This window comes from Leptidea sinapis, chromosome 5, assembly GCF_905404315.1.
Source record: "Leptidea sinapis chromosome 5, ilLepSina1.1, whole genome shotgun sequence".
Classification (NCBI taxonomy): Eukaryota; Metazoa; Arthropoda; class Insecta; order Lepidoptera; family Pieridae; genus Leptidea; species Leptidea sinapis.
In genome coordinates this window covers 9,598,371-9,613,031 of record NC_066269.1, presented here as the reverse complement: position 1 = coordinate 9,613,031, position 14,661 = coordinate 9,598,371, and the positions used below count along the sequence as shown (strand labels likewise).

Here is a 14,661-nt window from a genome sequence, read left to right as displayed (position 1 = left end):
CTTTTCGAGCCTAGATATTATTAATGCGGATAATAACTGTGCCTTTAATATGAAAAATATCATCTAAGGTGGTTATAACCTATTTGCTAAAATTAAGAACGAGTCAGATTTGATAAAATAAATGTTTATCGCGAATAAAACGACCAAAAAACTAAAAGGCATTTTTTTTTATTGATTCCTATAGTATTTTTTTTGATGAAGAAGAGGCGCAAGAAACTCTCAGCATTCTTTTTTTACGCTCTTTTTACTGATATATACAATATTTTACTGTCATTGCTATTGCTATAAAATAATCATAATCTAGTCCCAGGCTGTCGGACCACTTAGATATTCAGCTGTGGAGTAGTAGGATTTACGACAGTGCCATTTTTTTATAAAATAAAAGCTTAGCGTAGCATAGTACGATACCACCCCGATCACTTTACACTGAATGTCGAAATAAATATTGAATGTCTGTACCACGACTTTCATGAAATTGAAATGAAAATATCGCGATCAGAGAAATTCGTTTTTGCTTTTATTTGAACGAAAAAGGTCCTAATTTTAATTAATATTACATAAGAAACGCGTGCATCGGGCAACCCGGACACATAAAACTACTTCGGAGAATGGAATCGAAAAGGCCAGAGTCTGGTGTTGATCTTAACTCCAGTTTGCGTGTAAAAGTTGAAATATATAAGTTGAACTCTAAAGATAAATTGATTATTAAGTTGTAATAATATGCAATATTTTTTTTACCCATTGGTGCATATTATATTTTTTTATTGAAATGGACGACATATGAGCGTACTTATACGTGATCACTTAACACCAGGTGACCCACCTGTGGTATTAAGTGATCACCGCCGCCCACATTCTCTTGAAATACCAGAGAAATCACAGGAGCTTTGCCGACGTTTAAGAAAGGTGAACGCCCTTTTTGAAGGAAGTCGTATCGTCCCGGAAACACCGTACAAGGAAGCTCATTGCACAGCCTTGTAGAACGTGGAAGAAAGCTCATCGCACTTTGGAGGACCGCCACATATCCAGATTTTGAGGATGATATCCTAACTTGTGGCGTGTCGTGCGAAGGTGGGATTCAAGGCCAAGTGATCCAGCCGTTCACAGAGTACTGGGTCCCCTCTGCGTTGCACGCGGTCAAATGGATCGAGCTGATACATGGGTGTGCCAGACCAGAGATGACAGCAACACTCCATGTGTGGCGGGACCTGCGCCTTGTGGAGCGCTAGAATGTGGGCTGGCTTGAAGTATTGCTGTGCTCTATCTATGACGCCCAGCTTCTTCGAAGCCAATTTGGCTTTGCCCTCCAGATGGCCACGAAATTGGCAATCGTTCGAGATTTCGAGACCCAGTATTCCGATACTAGGCGAGGCTTTAAGTTGTCGAAGTGCGGTGTTATATTGTGTTGGAATAGGTTTATTTTGAAGTCTGATGTTTTTTTATCATTTTTTTTTTACTTTATATTAATTAACAGTTATAGTGATAATTTACGCCGGACAATCTTAGTATTACCTATATCTTGACAGGCCTGCAAATCAAGTTGTCAACTTGTGTTTACAATGTGTGTTGTATACACAGACCTCTATTATATACCACTGGACTGGCTGCTGTCAAAGTGCTTTTGTGTCTGTTTGATATTCGCCATTTTGGCTAAAACTAGTGATGACAACCACAGCTACACAAACATCAATAGGAAAACTATTAACAAAAAAAATGTGTACTTTATTACGTTGATTGCTGATGTATAATTAACACGGAAAATAATTAATTACCTTAATTAACCAAAATCAATTCAAAATGCAAAAATACTTCAGAGTATTGTACGTTTCTCTCGCAGCCACTTGTATTATACGTAAAAATTAGTTCTATGGACGCTCGCGAGTGGCGCTTCAAATAGGCAAAAAAATTTGCTGTCAAACATATGGAACAGCCGTTCCAGTGGTTCTATACACTAACCTCTACTTGTGGTATTTATACAGGTCAGTGGTTGTATATCGTGATGAATAATCACAATACTTACTTAGTTGACAGAAAATTAGGAACAATTCGCTTGCAGTCTCTCGGGACAGGAACGCCAGACTGTAGATGAAGCCGACGATTGAAAACACGATTTCGAAGTATAGGTATCCCTTCATCAGCATCACATGTTTCTGGAAAATTACACAGTCAAAGTTTTTATTTGCAAAAAAACGTTAGATTGATGTTTTTTTTTATGAAATTAAGGGACAATCAGTGCCACTCATAATTTTTGGGGTTTTTCAAAGAATCCTAAGCGGCACTGCATTGTAATGGGCAGAGCGTATCAATTACCATCAGCTGAACGTCCTGCTCGTCTCGTACCCTATTTTCAAAAAATAAATAAATGAAATTGTCAATTTTTTTATTGAAAATATTCGTCTAATGAATATAAGCAGTTTTGTCTAAGCTATATTTTCAATTTAGATGAGAAATTCCTATGTGACTATTGATTTTTATGCACATACAAAAACAGTTTATCTGAAATAATGTAGTTCTACGGAAAGGTACTTGTAGTTACAGAAATCACATTATGTTTATAGCCCGTTTTTTATTTCTCACGGCCCGGTATAAAGATGTTATCAACATTTTTGGTGTATAGAATCATTATAAATATTTTGGCGGCCCAAGTAGCCGAGTAGTTAGTGACTCTGATTACGAAGCTAGCGTTCAAGGGTTCAAATCCCACTAGATGTAAACATTGATATGACGAATATTAATGTTTGTTTCGAAATCATGAATGTAAGTAAGTATATCATATTATATATATCGTTATCTTGCCACCCACAGCACAGGCTATGCTTAGTTTGGAACAAGAAAAATTATGTTAAAGTGTGTCAATCTTATAAGAGAAAATATATGAAGAGTGTTCTGTGTAGCGCTCACACATTTAACTTACAATTTTAAATATATTAATACGAGCTGACCCGGAAAACGTTGTTTTTCCATATAAATGATGTCTCGCTCATTGTATGAATTGTTATATTATATAGTGAAATGTCACTGACTAAATTATTTCTATTGCGAATATATAGATATTTCTAAGGTCAAGTCGTTTCGAAGGAGTTTAACAACAAACACCGTGACATCAGAATTTTATATATAAGAAGATAAGGTGTAGATTGTAACTCACTAAGCATATGGATTACAATATGTTCTTAAATACTATTTGGTGATACACACTCGCAAACGGACATAATTAAGTGCGTCATGGCTGTCTACGCCCGGACGTAACTACTTAGTCTTTACAATTAAATAATTGGGCACAGAAACCATTACACGTTATGGCTACAATGAAACACTTGATTGTCGGGTGTAACGTATAAACATCTCGTGGGAAGCGTCCGCTATGGCGACGTAACACGTAACACGATCGAGCAAGACGATGGTAAGTGATACGTCCTGCCCATTACAATGATGTGCCGCTCAGAATCTTGGGTAAAAGAATTTGCTAGAAACTGTGACAATCATAATGTTAACACGAGGAACAAACATAAACTTGTTATGCCTACTACTCGGTTAAGTCGAGTTAGTAAGTATTTTATTAGGCGATGTATACGCTTTTACAATATGATCCCAGAAAATGTACAAACACATTAGGTGTTACGAAATTAAAAAGAACTGTTAAAAAACGTTTGTGTGAGAAAAGTTAGTATAACATAAACGATTTTCTTAATTATACAACAGACTGGGAATGAAGCGAGCACCCTCGGGCTCTTTAATTATAAATGTTTATTGTACGATATTACATTATAATCCATATTTTTATATAAAAATTTTATATATTTTTATATTTTTGTACGATGTGGGACTCCATTCCACGACTTATCGTGTGCGTGCAAATATAAAAGTAAAAAATTAGGCATTTATTTTATTTAAAAAAGCAGTTTAGTTTAAAAAGGAATAACAATGAAATTATAATAAGTCGTTAGTTTCCGCATTTAGATAATATGCCGAAATACACCATCTTTATATACACGCGTTATTTGATGGCATATTTTATACGTCTAGATATATTATGACAGCTGTGAAAACGTCGAGTTTGACAGTTCACCTCTATTCTGAGCAATGCACGCACACTAACACAAAGTGACACCGAAATCGCGAGTGTAAGACGTAGTTTGTCACGCTCACTAAAGTAATAAACCTGGCCTGTTCTCATCGGTTTTCTACCAGCAAAAGGCTCTATCTAGATGCATAAATTACCTAACTGGTTACAACTGCATATTACTTCAACCCCCAGTAGAATTAAAACAGGATCGTTGACTGGGCCAAGATACGCAAAGGGTAGTAGTGGAGGAAATAGAGCAAGTATATTTACCAGTGGGAGGCTCCTTTGCGCAGGATGCCGGCTAGATTATGGGTACCACAACGGCGGCTTTTTCTGCCGTGAAGCAATAGTGTGTAAGCATTATTGTGTTTCGGTCTGAAGAGCGCCGTAGTTAGAGAAATTACTGGGCAAATGAGACTTAACATCTTATGTCTCAAGGTGACGAGCGCAATTGTATCGACAGTCAGAATTTTCGAGTTATTCAATAATCCTGAGCGGCACTGCATTGTAATGGGCAGGGCGTAACAAATACCATCAACTGAACGTCCTGTTCGTCTCGTCCTTTTATTTCATAAAAAAAAGTATATAAGAATTTACCTTATGTAAAGCAATAATGAAGACAATAGAGGTGATCACTTCTATAACGAGCGCGAAGATATCAGCTATCATTCGCGGTTGTTCCGTCTTGTCTGTTGCGTCGGTCATGCGATCGTTCACGATAAAAACCGACAGCAATATGGTGACACATATAGTCAGGATCTGAAAATAGAACATATAATATTTAAATAGTACAATATTATGTGTACGTGTAGTATTTATTAGTGTAAGTTATATAAATTTGGATTCGAAAGTACAAGTAAATCTTAGTGTGTAAAGTAAACTAATTTATCAATATATATATGGAGTCCATCGCTGATCTAAGTACAAGTTAAATTGAATCTTATTACAGCGCAAATTAAATACCCACTTTCATACCTTTTTAGAATCTACACATACTAGCCATGTTTTTAAGATAATGGGCAGCAATAGCACCATACTTTTTTTTTTCACAATCAAGGGTCAAAACTACAAGTAATTACAAAAAAACGGAAATAAATTACTTAAAATGTTAGTTTTAATAATATTTTACGATAACAACGGCTATAAATGTAATTAAATTTAATAAAACAAGTCTTAAGGAGTACGATGCCAAAACAAATACACAAAAATACCTAATTGTAAAGAAATGGCAACCGATTGAATGATCAAAGGAGCAAAAATTTAGAAAAAAACTAAAAGTATGCATCATTTTTACACTGTTGGTAAAACTAACGTAAAAACTAGATTTTATTGTAGCCTGACATCGGGGTTACCTCCACTTATCGGATTATCCATTATTTACGACAGACCCTGCATATGCACTCAACCACTAAAATATATATCCAATCATTGAAATAAACGAATTATATTCATTTATTTATTGCGACAATATCACATAAAATTGTCGTGTCACAATGTTAGTTGACATATTCCTACGAAACGGCTTTATAAATTTTTATGAAATTATACACTGGCCTGCAAAAGTAAGTATCACACTTTTCAAATTAATTTTTTTTCTTAACTATAGAAGGTAGAGATTTAAGATTAAAAACGTTTTGTTACAAATTTTATAGGCTTTAATTCTTAGAAACTAAAATTATACATTAGTAACATTTTTAACTTAAAAAAGATAAAACATTTAAAATAGACATTTTTATTTTAGTGTAAAAAAATTCAACTAAAATGTATTACATGTTATTTAATTTTTAATAACTGGTATTGCCTCCTCGAGCTCTGATTACAGCTTCGAGCCGGTTTGACATACTGAACACTGGGTTTCGGAGCCGATGTTGGGGAATATTCTCCCATTCTTCTACCAGGGCCTGCTTTAGTACCCTGAGGGTAGTAGGTGGTGGTCTGCGATTTCTGAGTAGCCTCCCAAGCTCATCCCAGGCGTGTTCAATCGGGTTGAGATCAGGACATCTTGATGGCCAAGCCATCACGCTGATACCGACCTCCTGAATATACTCTTGTACGATATGAGCCGTGTGTGGGGCACTATCATGCATCAGCATCGATCCATCACCCATATTTGCTAAATACGGCCCTGCATACTCATTGAGAATCTCTTGAGCATATCTTTGCCCAGTGAGGGTGCCATTTTCTATGGCTACTAGCTCTGTGCGACCTTCTGAAGATATGCCAGCCCATACATGTACACTGCCTCCACCGTATTGGACTCTTTCTGAGATGCAGGCTTGAAGTTATCGCTCACCAGGTCGCCTGTAAACACTTCGCCTTCCATCAGAAATGTAAAGGGAGAATCGAGACTCATCTGCAAACAAAATTCTTGACCATTCTTCTTCATCCCACTGCATGTGTTCACGGGCGTATCGCAGTCTCGCTACTCGATGCTGTCTCTCGAGTTTTGGGCCACTCGCTGGTCTTCGGGGTTTCAAATTTGCTTCAGCAAGTCTTCTTCTCACTGTACTGTCACTAATGTAGTCCCTCCGGGTCTGAAGTAGCTGTTGCTGGACTTTAACTGCATTTTGGTGACGATTTCTTAACACAGTGGAAATAATATAACGATCTTCTCGGGCACTGGTACACCTGGGTCTGCCATTACAAGGTCTCCTCAGATGGTGTCCAGTCTCTTCGTACCTTCGCTTTATCTTCTGGACCGTTCGTACCGTCACACCCACCATTCTTGCAGTGCGACGCATACTGATGCCTAGTTCCAGAAAAGCCATGATCCTAGCACATTCTTCAACTGATAGAGGCATGATAAATAAATGTTATGTGCTTTTTAGCATAAATTTTTAAAACAAGACCCATCGATCTTGAAAAAAATTAAAAACAGAAAGAAAAATGTGAATGGTAAAATTGTAATTCGGAAACGACCACTTTGAAAAAGGAATGGTTTTGTTTTTGAAGTTTTTTTTCAGCCAATTCTTAAAAGAAGGTTACCGACTATAAAGTTTTTATGTACAAAATTAAATTCTCTTTGGAGTCCTTTTTATTTCTAAAGTATATCTTGTGAACTTAAAACGTTATCCCAATTTTTAAAGTGTGATACTTACTTTTGAAGGCCAGTGTATATTATGTTTATTTGGTAGGTCTGTGAATCGGTCGTTATTTAGTTTTTATACTCCAATTTTTTTTTTAAATAATTTATACGGCAATAATAACGTTTGCCGCGTCAGCTAGTAATCTATATAAATAGAATGATAAAGGTTTTCAATTGCACGGAAAAAATACTGGGGAAATTTGATTAAGTCTTCTAAGTATTATTTCTTAGACACTAACTCTTAGATGCTCGGTCTACGCAGTCTTGGTTGGAAAAGAACGTTTCGGACTTCATCAGAGCTGAAGACTGGCCATCGTCTAGTCGTGATCTTAATCCGCTGGATTATCATTTATGGTCAGTTTTAGAGAGTTCGGCTTGCTTTAAAATCCATGATAATTTGGGAGTCCCAAAAACTGTACAATTGGCATTGAACAATTTTCCAATTGAAAGAGTGCGTGCTTCTATTGATAACTCGCCCCAAAGTATAAAGGACTGTATTGCAACCAATGGAAACCATTTCGAATAAGCTTTTTATATTTCAAATTGTTTTATATTTATGTATTAAACTAACACACTGTAAAAGTAATAAATGTTATTTGCAAAAGTTTTTTTTTTCTTTGTTTCAGTATGTATGGCAAGGCTAAGTATAAAAAATAAAATAATAATAGTATAAAAATTATAAAAGAAACAATGATTTTTATAAGCACTACATGGTCGGACATATGTGTACGCGGACGAAGTCGCGGGTATCAGCTAGTACATAAAAATTGTATATACAAATATGGTTAATACAGTCATTGTTGGTAGTGAGTTAATATTCCACGAGGCCTGGGCTGACCCAACGTCAGTTATGGCACATTCTGACCACGACTCGAGAGTTTCACTTTCTAGAAAGTCTGCCATCTTGAAAATGTGGTTTTTAAGATACACAGTATAACGTCTTGTTTAGTGTTGAGAGTTATTGGTAGCTTGATCATATTAGTCACCTGAGTGAAGCTTAATACATTAATTAACTACTAGGCGACCAATACACGAATAAAATTTGAAAACAAAATTTAATGAACGGTGCGAGACTCGAACCCACGACCTCTGGCGTTCCGCGCCTGTGATCTGCCAACTGATCTAACTGTTCGAGTTACGTATCGTCATAAAATCTTGTATGCTTTATGTAACTCTCATGTTGTAGCTTCATCTACAGAATCTACTTTACAGTTAATAACCTGCTCAACCACAATATTTGCATATTAGGAAATTGACTTTAGATATCGCTCTTGTAAATCTAAAGAATTGTTAGGATTTTATGACGATTCGTTACTCGAACGTTTAGCTCAGTTGGCAGAGCACTGGCACGGATCGTCAGAGGTCGTCGGTTCGAGTCCCGCATCGTTCATAAAATTTTGTTTTCAATTTTTTTTTGTGTATTAATCCCAGAAGTGAGGGTTATCACTTTAAAAACATAACATATTCTACTAGGCGACCATACTTCACTCTTTAAACGGTCACAATAAAAGAATGTAACGATAATTATATTACGAAAAGTAACAATGAAATACACCACACACATGCACACATGCTCATACACACACATACATACACATACACACACACACACACACACACACTCAGACATCCTGTTTGTATAATATTTGTTTTTATATTTTTAGACCTAATTTGTGATCCCTAGTTTTTGGTACTGTTAATTTTAATTGATATGGAAGAGCGTGGCCTTCTGGTACAGGTGTTTGTCACTTAATAGAAGGTCACATCCACTATTATGTTTGTACCATTTTTGTTACAGAAATAAATATTTTTTCATTTTTTTTTTAATTTTCATAATAATACATCGTCTATGCACGTAACCCTTAATCCAATTGGTGATTTTACGCATTGGTGATATTAATTATTGAAAACAAAACAATACTTTTAGCTATATTTACAATAATAAATCTTATTATATGAACCATATAACCCAGTGCTTAGTGACCCTGCCCACTGAGCTAGAGGTCCCGGATTCGAATCCCGGTAGCTGCAAACAGTTATATTATGATGAATGTGGAAGTTTGTTTCCAAGTCATGAATGTTTATTGTATTAAATATATCGTTGTCTTGTACCCATAGTACATACAGGCCATGCCTAGTTTGGGGTAAGTTAATTCGTGTAAAAGTGAGTCAGTATTCAGACAGTTCACATACTGTCCCACTTAAAAACAATACACTGTATAGTTAATACTGGGTGATGGTGATCACCTATCAACAAAATATCATAGTTAGAGAACAGTTAGAAAACGTTGCATAATCAGCTGCACATAAGCCTAAGGACTTGTATGTTATTCAATATAAGTACTTTTAATACTTCTACATAATTAAATATCTTACCAGTGGGAGGCTCCTTTACACAGGAGGCCGGCTAGTTTATAGGTACCACAACGGCGCCTATTTCTACAGTGAAGCAGTAATGTGTTTCGTTCTGAAGGGCGCCGTAGTGAAATTACTGGGCATATGAGACTTGACATCTTATGTCTGAAGGTGACGAGCACAGTTGTAGTGCCGCTCAGATTATTTGGGTTTTTCAAGAATCCTGAGTGGCACTGCATTGTAATGGACAATGCGTATCAATTTCCATCAGCTGAACGTCCTGCTCGTCCCTTATTTTCATAAAAAAAATATATCCTCAGGATTCATCGTTTACCCGTTAGTCATGTAGTAATGGTAGTCATATTGAAGCCTCTAGTCAAGCAGAGAGGAAGATTGAACGTAGATTGACAGTAAAAACTATAAAATTATATGAACTGTGTAGTTCGACCAGTTGGGCATATCGTTTATTTGAAATTGAATCGTTTTGCATATTATCATCATCATTAAAAGGACAATACAGTAATAAAACAGTACTTTAACTTCATATTAGAGCGCCCGAATCGACGCACGCACACATACACACTATTTACACAGCCGCTAAGCAATCTTGGAAAGACACAACTATTGAGTGCCACGCCGTACGCCGTTCTATTACGTACTGTGTTAAAAGATCTGGTGTTCGCCGTGTTTAGATCACAGTTAAAATTTGCTAACAAATGCCTTTACACTAATTGCACCAATACTTACTAAGTTAACATATGCGAATGTAATAAGTCCTTTCCTTAGCGGGAAACAGAAGCAACACCTTGATAGTATCGGTATCTCCACAGAACTGCATATTTTCTCTCTGAAAATAAATAAATGTATTTAAGCATAATTCGTGTGTCTAATTAGTTCTACACAGACCACGAACAATTGATCTTAGTAGATTAAAAATTGCACTATGGAAAACCCTTAAAATAATAATAAAGAATTATGTTTTTGAATTATACTTATGAAAATTACCAAGCTGCGTAAATATCTATCAACGATGTACCTGTATATATGTATGTTCCGCATATTTGGGCTCGTTTAAACCATTCAATTTCGTAATAAGAAAAATGTATAGTATATTGCATCTTCGTTGCTTCAAAGCTGACCAGCTACCTAAGGATGGTGCCTCGTCGCCCTTAATAGCCCTGAACCCTTTTGTGGAGCCGGTGAATTGCTGGAGGCAGCCAGCTACTGGTCCTAGTTACCGGCAAGCTAAGCTGCTCCTAGGCAACTATCAACGTAAGCGTGCCAAAAAATGCATAGGCTTGGACAGGACACAACTGCGAGCCCTCACGGGGTTCCTATCCGGCTATTGCAAGCTGAATGGGCACCTAACCAGAACGAACTGAATCAAACCTGTGCAGATTCTGCTGCAAAGCCACTGAAGACCCCCTTCTGGAATGCGAAGCCACTGCCAGAATCAGGCTGGGGTGTCTTAAAACACCTTCATTCAAAACAGAGGACCTGCCCTCTGAGGATCCTACGCCTTCTAAAAGTAATAGGACTCGAGGATATAATTTAAATCTTGGCACAGTAACACGTATCCTAGCCTTGATTCTCCTCCTTAAGTTTTATGTTTGAGAGCAGGCACGCTAGCGCAAGAAGAAGGCACAATAGATCCTAGGATTTAAGTGCATTGGAATCCCCAAATCATAATAATAATAATAATAATTACATCTTCGTTCGATAGCTCAAATCACAATATATTGAAAACAATAAAAACGTTGAATAAATTATATAATGTTAAAATATCCATTTTGGATTACGAACGCCATAGATAATTATAAAAAATAAGCAGTCATATTTTTACGTGTAATTCTCACCGACCTAGGGCGTCACTTTTTGATTGTTTGAATTCTCCTGGATTCTTATGCATTTTTGAAAAATATCACTTAAAAAATTTATAGCTATAGTTTCAAAAATAATTATTTTATCACTTGCGTACAAATAGTTGCGTTGCTAAATAATTTACTATCAAGCCGTTTCAAATTTGAAAATAAACCAAGATTTGACATGTTTCAATAGTAACAAAGCGTTGGTTTATTTTAAAGAAGGAATCAAAAATATTTATATAATATCACAAGCAGATGCCCGCAACTTCGTCCGCATAGATAAAGGGTTTTTAAAAATAATAAGCAAGTTTGGAATTGAAGATTATCTCAGGTCCTGGTCCAGTTCCGGTTCCCGTTTTCGCTCCCATTCCCAACATATTATACTATGAATCTTATTTCGAGGAAGAAGCTATGGCAACCTTAAACTACTGTTGGAATAGTTATAGCTCATCGACGTGAATTAAAATTTTTCATCAATCCGGGAACCATGGATGTTTCTGGGATAAAATGTAGCCTATGTCCTTTCACAGAGTCTAGTCCATCGCTGTACCAAATTTCATTAAAATTGATTCAGTATCACCGGCATAGAAGCGGAACAATCAAACTTACATTCACATTTATTATATTACTTAAGTAAGTTAAAATTATGTTCGAAAATTTTAACTTACTTAAGTAAATCGAGTATTTCTTTTCCAGAACTGTATAAATATGTAGATGCAACTGTCAGTGTTAATTTTTAACTTTTTATCATGATTCAGCCTAACGAAACTCTAAGAAAAAAGCGATTGTATGAAACGTGCAGTAATTGATAGATTGACAGATGACGGCTATAACCTTGTTAAAAACGGAGATAGCGGAAATCCACTACATTTTGAGCAACTGTTCGCTTTCAAACTTAGCCGGATTAAACCTCGTCGCCATATTGTAATTACTATTTCAAACTTATGTCAAATCACTCTGCACGTTTTATCCTAAACTAAATTTAAATTTTTACTCAGATGGTCATTACATAAATGAGATTTTTGAGAGACATATTTGCAGTGCCGGGTTAAGCAAACGTGGGGCCCGTAGCAAATTTTTTTCAGAGAGCCCTTGGTCTTTATTGGAAATAGTTTGTTACCGAGTGTCTGACGTAGATTGTCTTAGTTGTAAAAGATTCACGTTTTTGTGACTTCAAGTAAATTTAATAAACCACATCTTAATAAGTTTCATTAAAAAATTACGCTCAAGCAGAGATGAGTTAGGGAGAGATGGTTTAAATATGCGGGGCCCCTTTCGCGCGGGGCCCGTAAGATATACTACTTTTACTACATGGTTAATCCGGGACTACATATTTGAGTCGTTACATAGTTACGTCAGTTGGTGCTGGGGCTGCTGCTTCGACTGCCGAAGACAGCAAGCGTCGCAAATATGTTGGCCTCAGTGAGTCTACAGTACATCTTTGTTCCGTTTGGTGTCGAGACACTTGGCCCGTGGGGCACAGAGGCGCGGAGAATGTTCAAAATACTATCTTCGCGCCTCAATAAGGCTACTGGAAACCCAAGCGCTGGCAGCTATTTCGGTCAACGGATCAGCCTAGCTATCTAACGCGGTAATGCTGCCAGTATTCTTGGTACGCTTTGCGCCACGTAATGATAGTTTTAATTTTATGTAGTCGTAGTATTGTAAATATAGTTATAAGATTTGTTTTGTTTGAATAATAAATAACAATATTTTGAGAAGAATATATATAACTTTAATAAATTATTTTGACTATGAGCGGTAGCATTACTGGTACAACCTAAATAAATGTTATCAAATGTACACAAACAAAGGAAGCTTTTATCCTGTGATAACAACGTTATGTTACGAGCAGTTCCCGCTACTGCACTCCGACCGGAATTTATTAACATGAGCATTAAATAGGATTTTGTTTTTATGAAGAATTATTTCAATGATTTCGGTGTTTATTTGTGTGAGTGTGACGAGGAAATATTGCAGAAATTATGGACATTGAAAAAATACGCGAACACATCTGTACAGGTCGGTGATATTCCTCTCTGGTGTAGTAAAAGACTAATACTTTCCTTATTACATACGTTCTTGCTACTTCTTCTCACTAGCTCAACCCTTTACGAAGTAGCAGTAGATTCAAAAAGAAAAAAAAATTTGTTTGACATTCATAAGTGTCATTTCCGTGCCCTACATGAATAAAGTGATTTTGATTCGATTTGATTTGATTTAATATGAGCTAGTTATAGGTGACACGTATACTCGTATTTAAAACTATTTGACGAACCAATAAGCACTATTTTGAAAATCATAAAGATCTGGATCACCGCGCAAGAAACTTCATTTTGAAGCATGGTTGTACGTGCAAGAAAGTTGGTTGATGACCGTGCTGTATCGATTTGTAGCGTGTAATGTTATGCTTGGATTTTCCCACAAAAATCAGGTCAAATGATTCATTGGAACATTCCGAATATCCCGAAACCCTGTCGATAGATACACACACACACATACTCACGCCTTGTTCCCGTCGGGGTAGGCAGAGACAATAGAATGCCATTTCTATCATTACAGACCTCACGCGCTTCCTCTACATTCATTACTCTTTTCATACATACTCGCCAGTTGCGGGTGCTTCCGACCTCTCCTTATCTCAAAACGTCCCCAATTTGATCGACGAATGTTCTACGAGGTCTCCCGCGACCGACTTGCCCACACACACTTGCCTTATATATTTGATGCGTCATTCTTTCTTCACTCATTCGCTCCACGTCTCCAAACCATTTAAGCATTCCTTTTTCAGTCCTCCTCACAACATCATTGTTCGATAGATGTTCAAATTAAAATATTTTTATTCAAAATAGGTTGTTACATCACTTATTGAAAGTCAGAAACTACTACCCATTCCAAAAAGAATGCCTCAGACCTGAGAAGAATGGGCGCAATAAATTCAGGTCTTTTTTTTCATCAAAAATTATATTTACAAAGTAATACTGTACACTTCAAATTTCAAATTCAAATGAGTCAGCATTAAAAAATACATACAACTTAAAATTTTCACCCATCTACGATCAACAGTTACTTTTGTATCGCGATTTTAATATCGGCAATACAACGTTTGCTGGGTCAGCTAGTATGTATATTATTTGCTAAGGTACCCACTATCATACCTTTTTAGAATCTACACATACTAGCCATGTTTTTAAGATAATGGGCAGCTATAGCACCATACTTTTTTTTTCACAATCAAGGGTCAAAACTACAAGTTATTACAAAAAAACGGAAAAAAATTACTTAAAATG

The 14,661-nt window shown here is 36.3% G+C and overlaps 1 protein-coding gene across 1 annotated transcript in view; it reads right to left on the bottom strand.

Annotated features, from left to right (window-relative positions):
• LOC126964440 (uncharacterized) overlaps window positions 1-14,661 on the bottom strand; it is a 45,871-nt gene that overhangs the window by 4,200 nt on the left and 27,010 nt on the right. The window contains exons 2-4 of the mRNA XM_050807545.1: window positions 10,254-10,353; window positions 4,664-4,825; window positions 2,021-2,150 (exon numbers count right to left, since the gene is read on the bottom strand). Coding sequence (XP_050663502.1) covers window positions 2,021-2,150; window positions 4,664-4,825; window positions 10,254-10,353 — 392 coding nt within the window. The remainder of the gene's footprint in view (window positions 1-2,020; window positions 2,151-4,663; window positions 4,826-10,253; window positions 10,354-14,661) is intronic.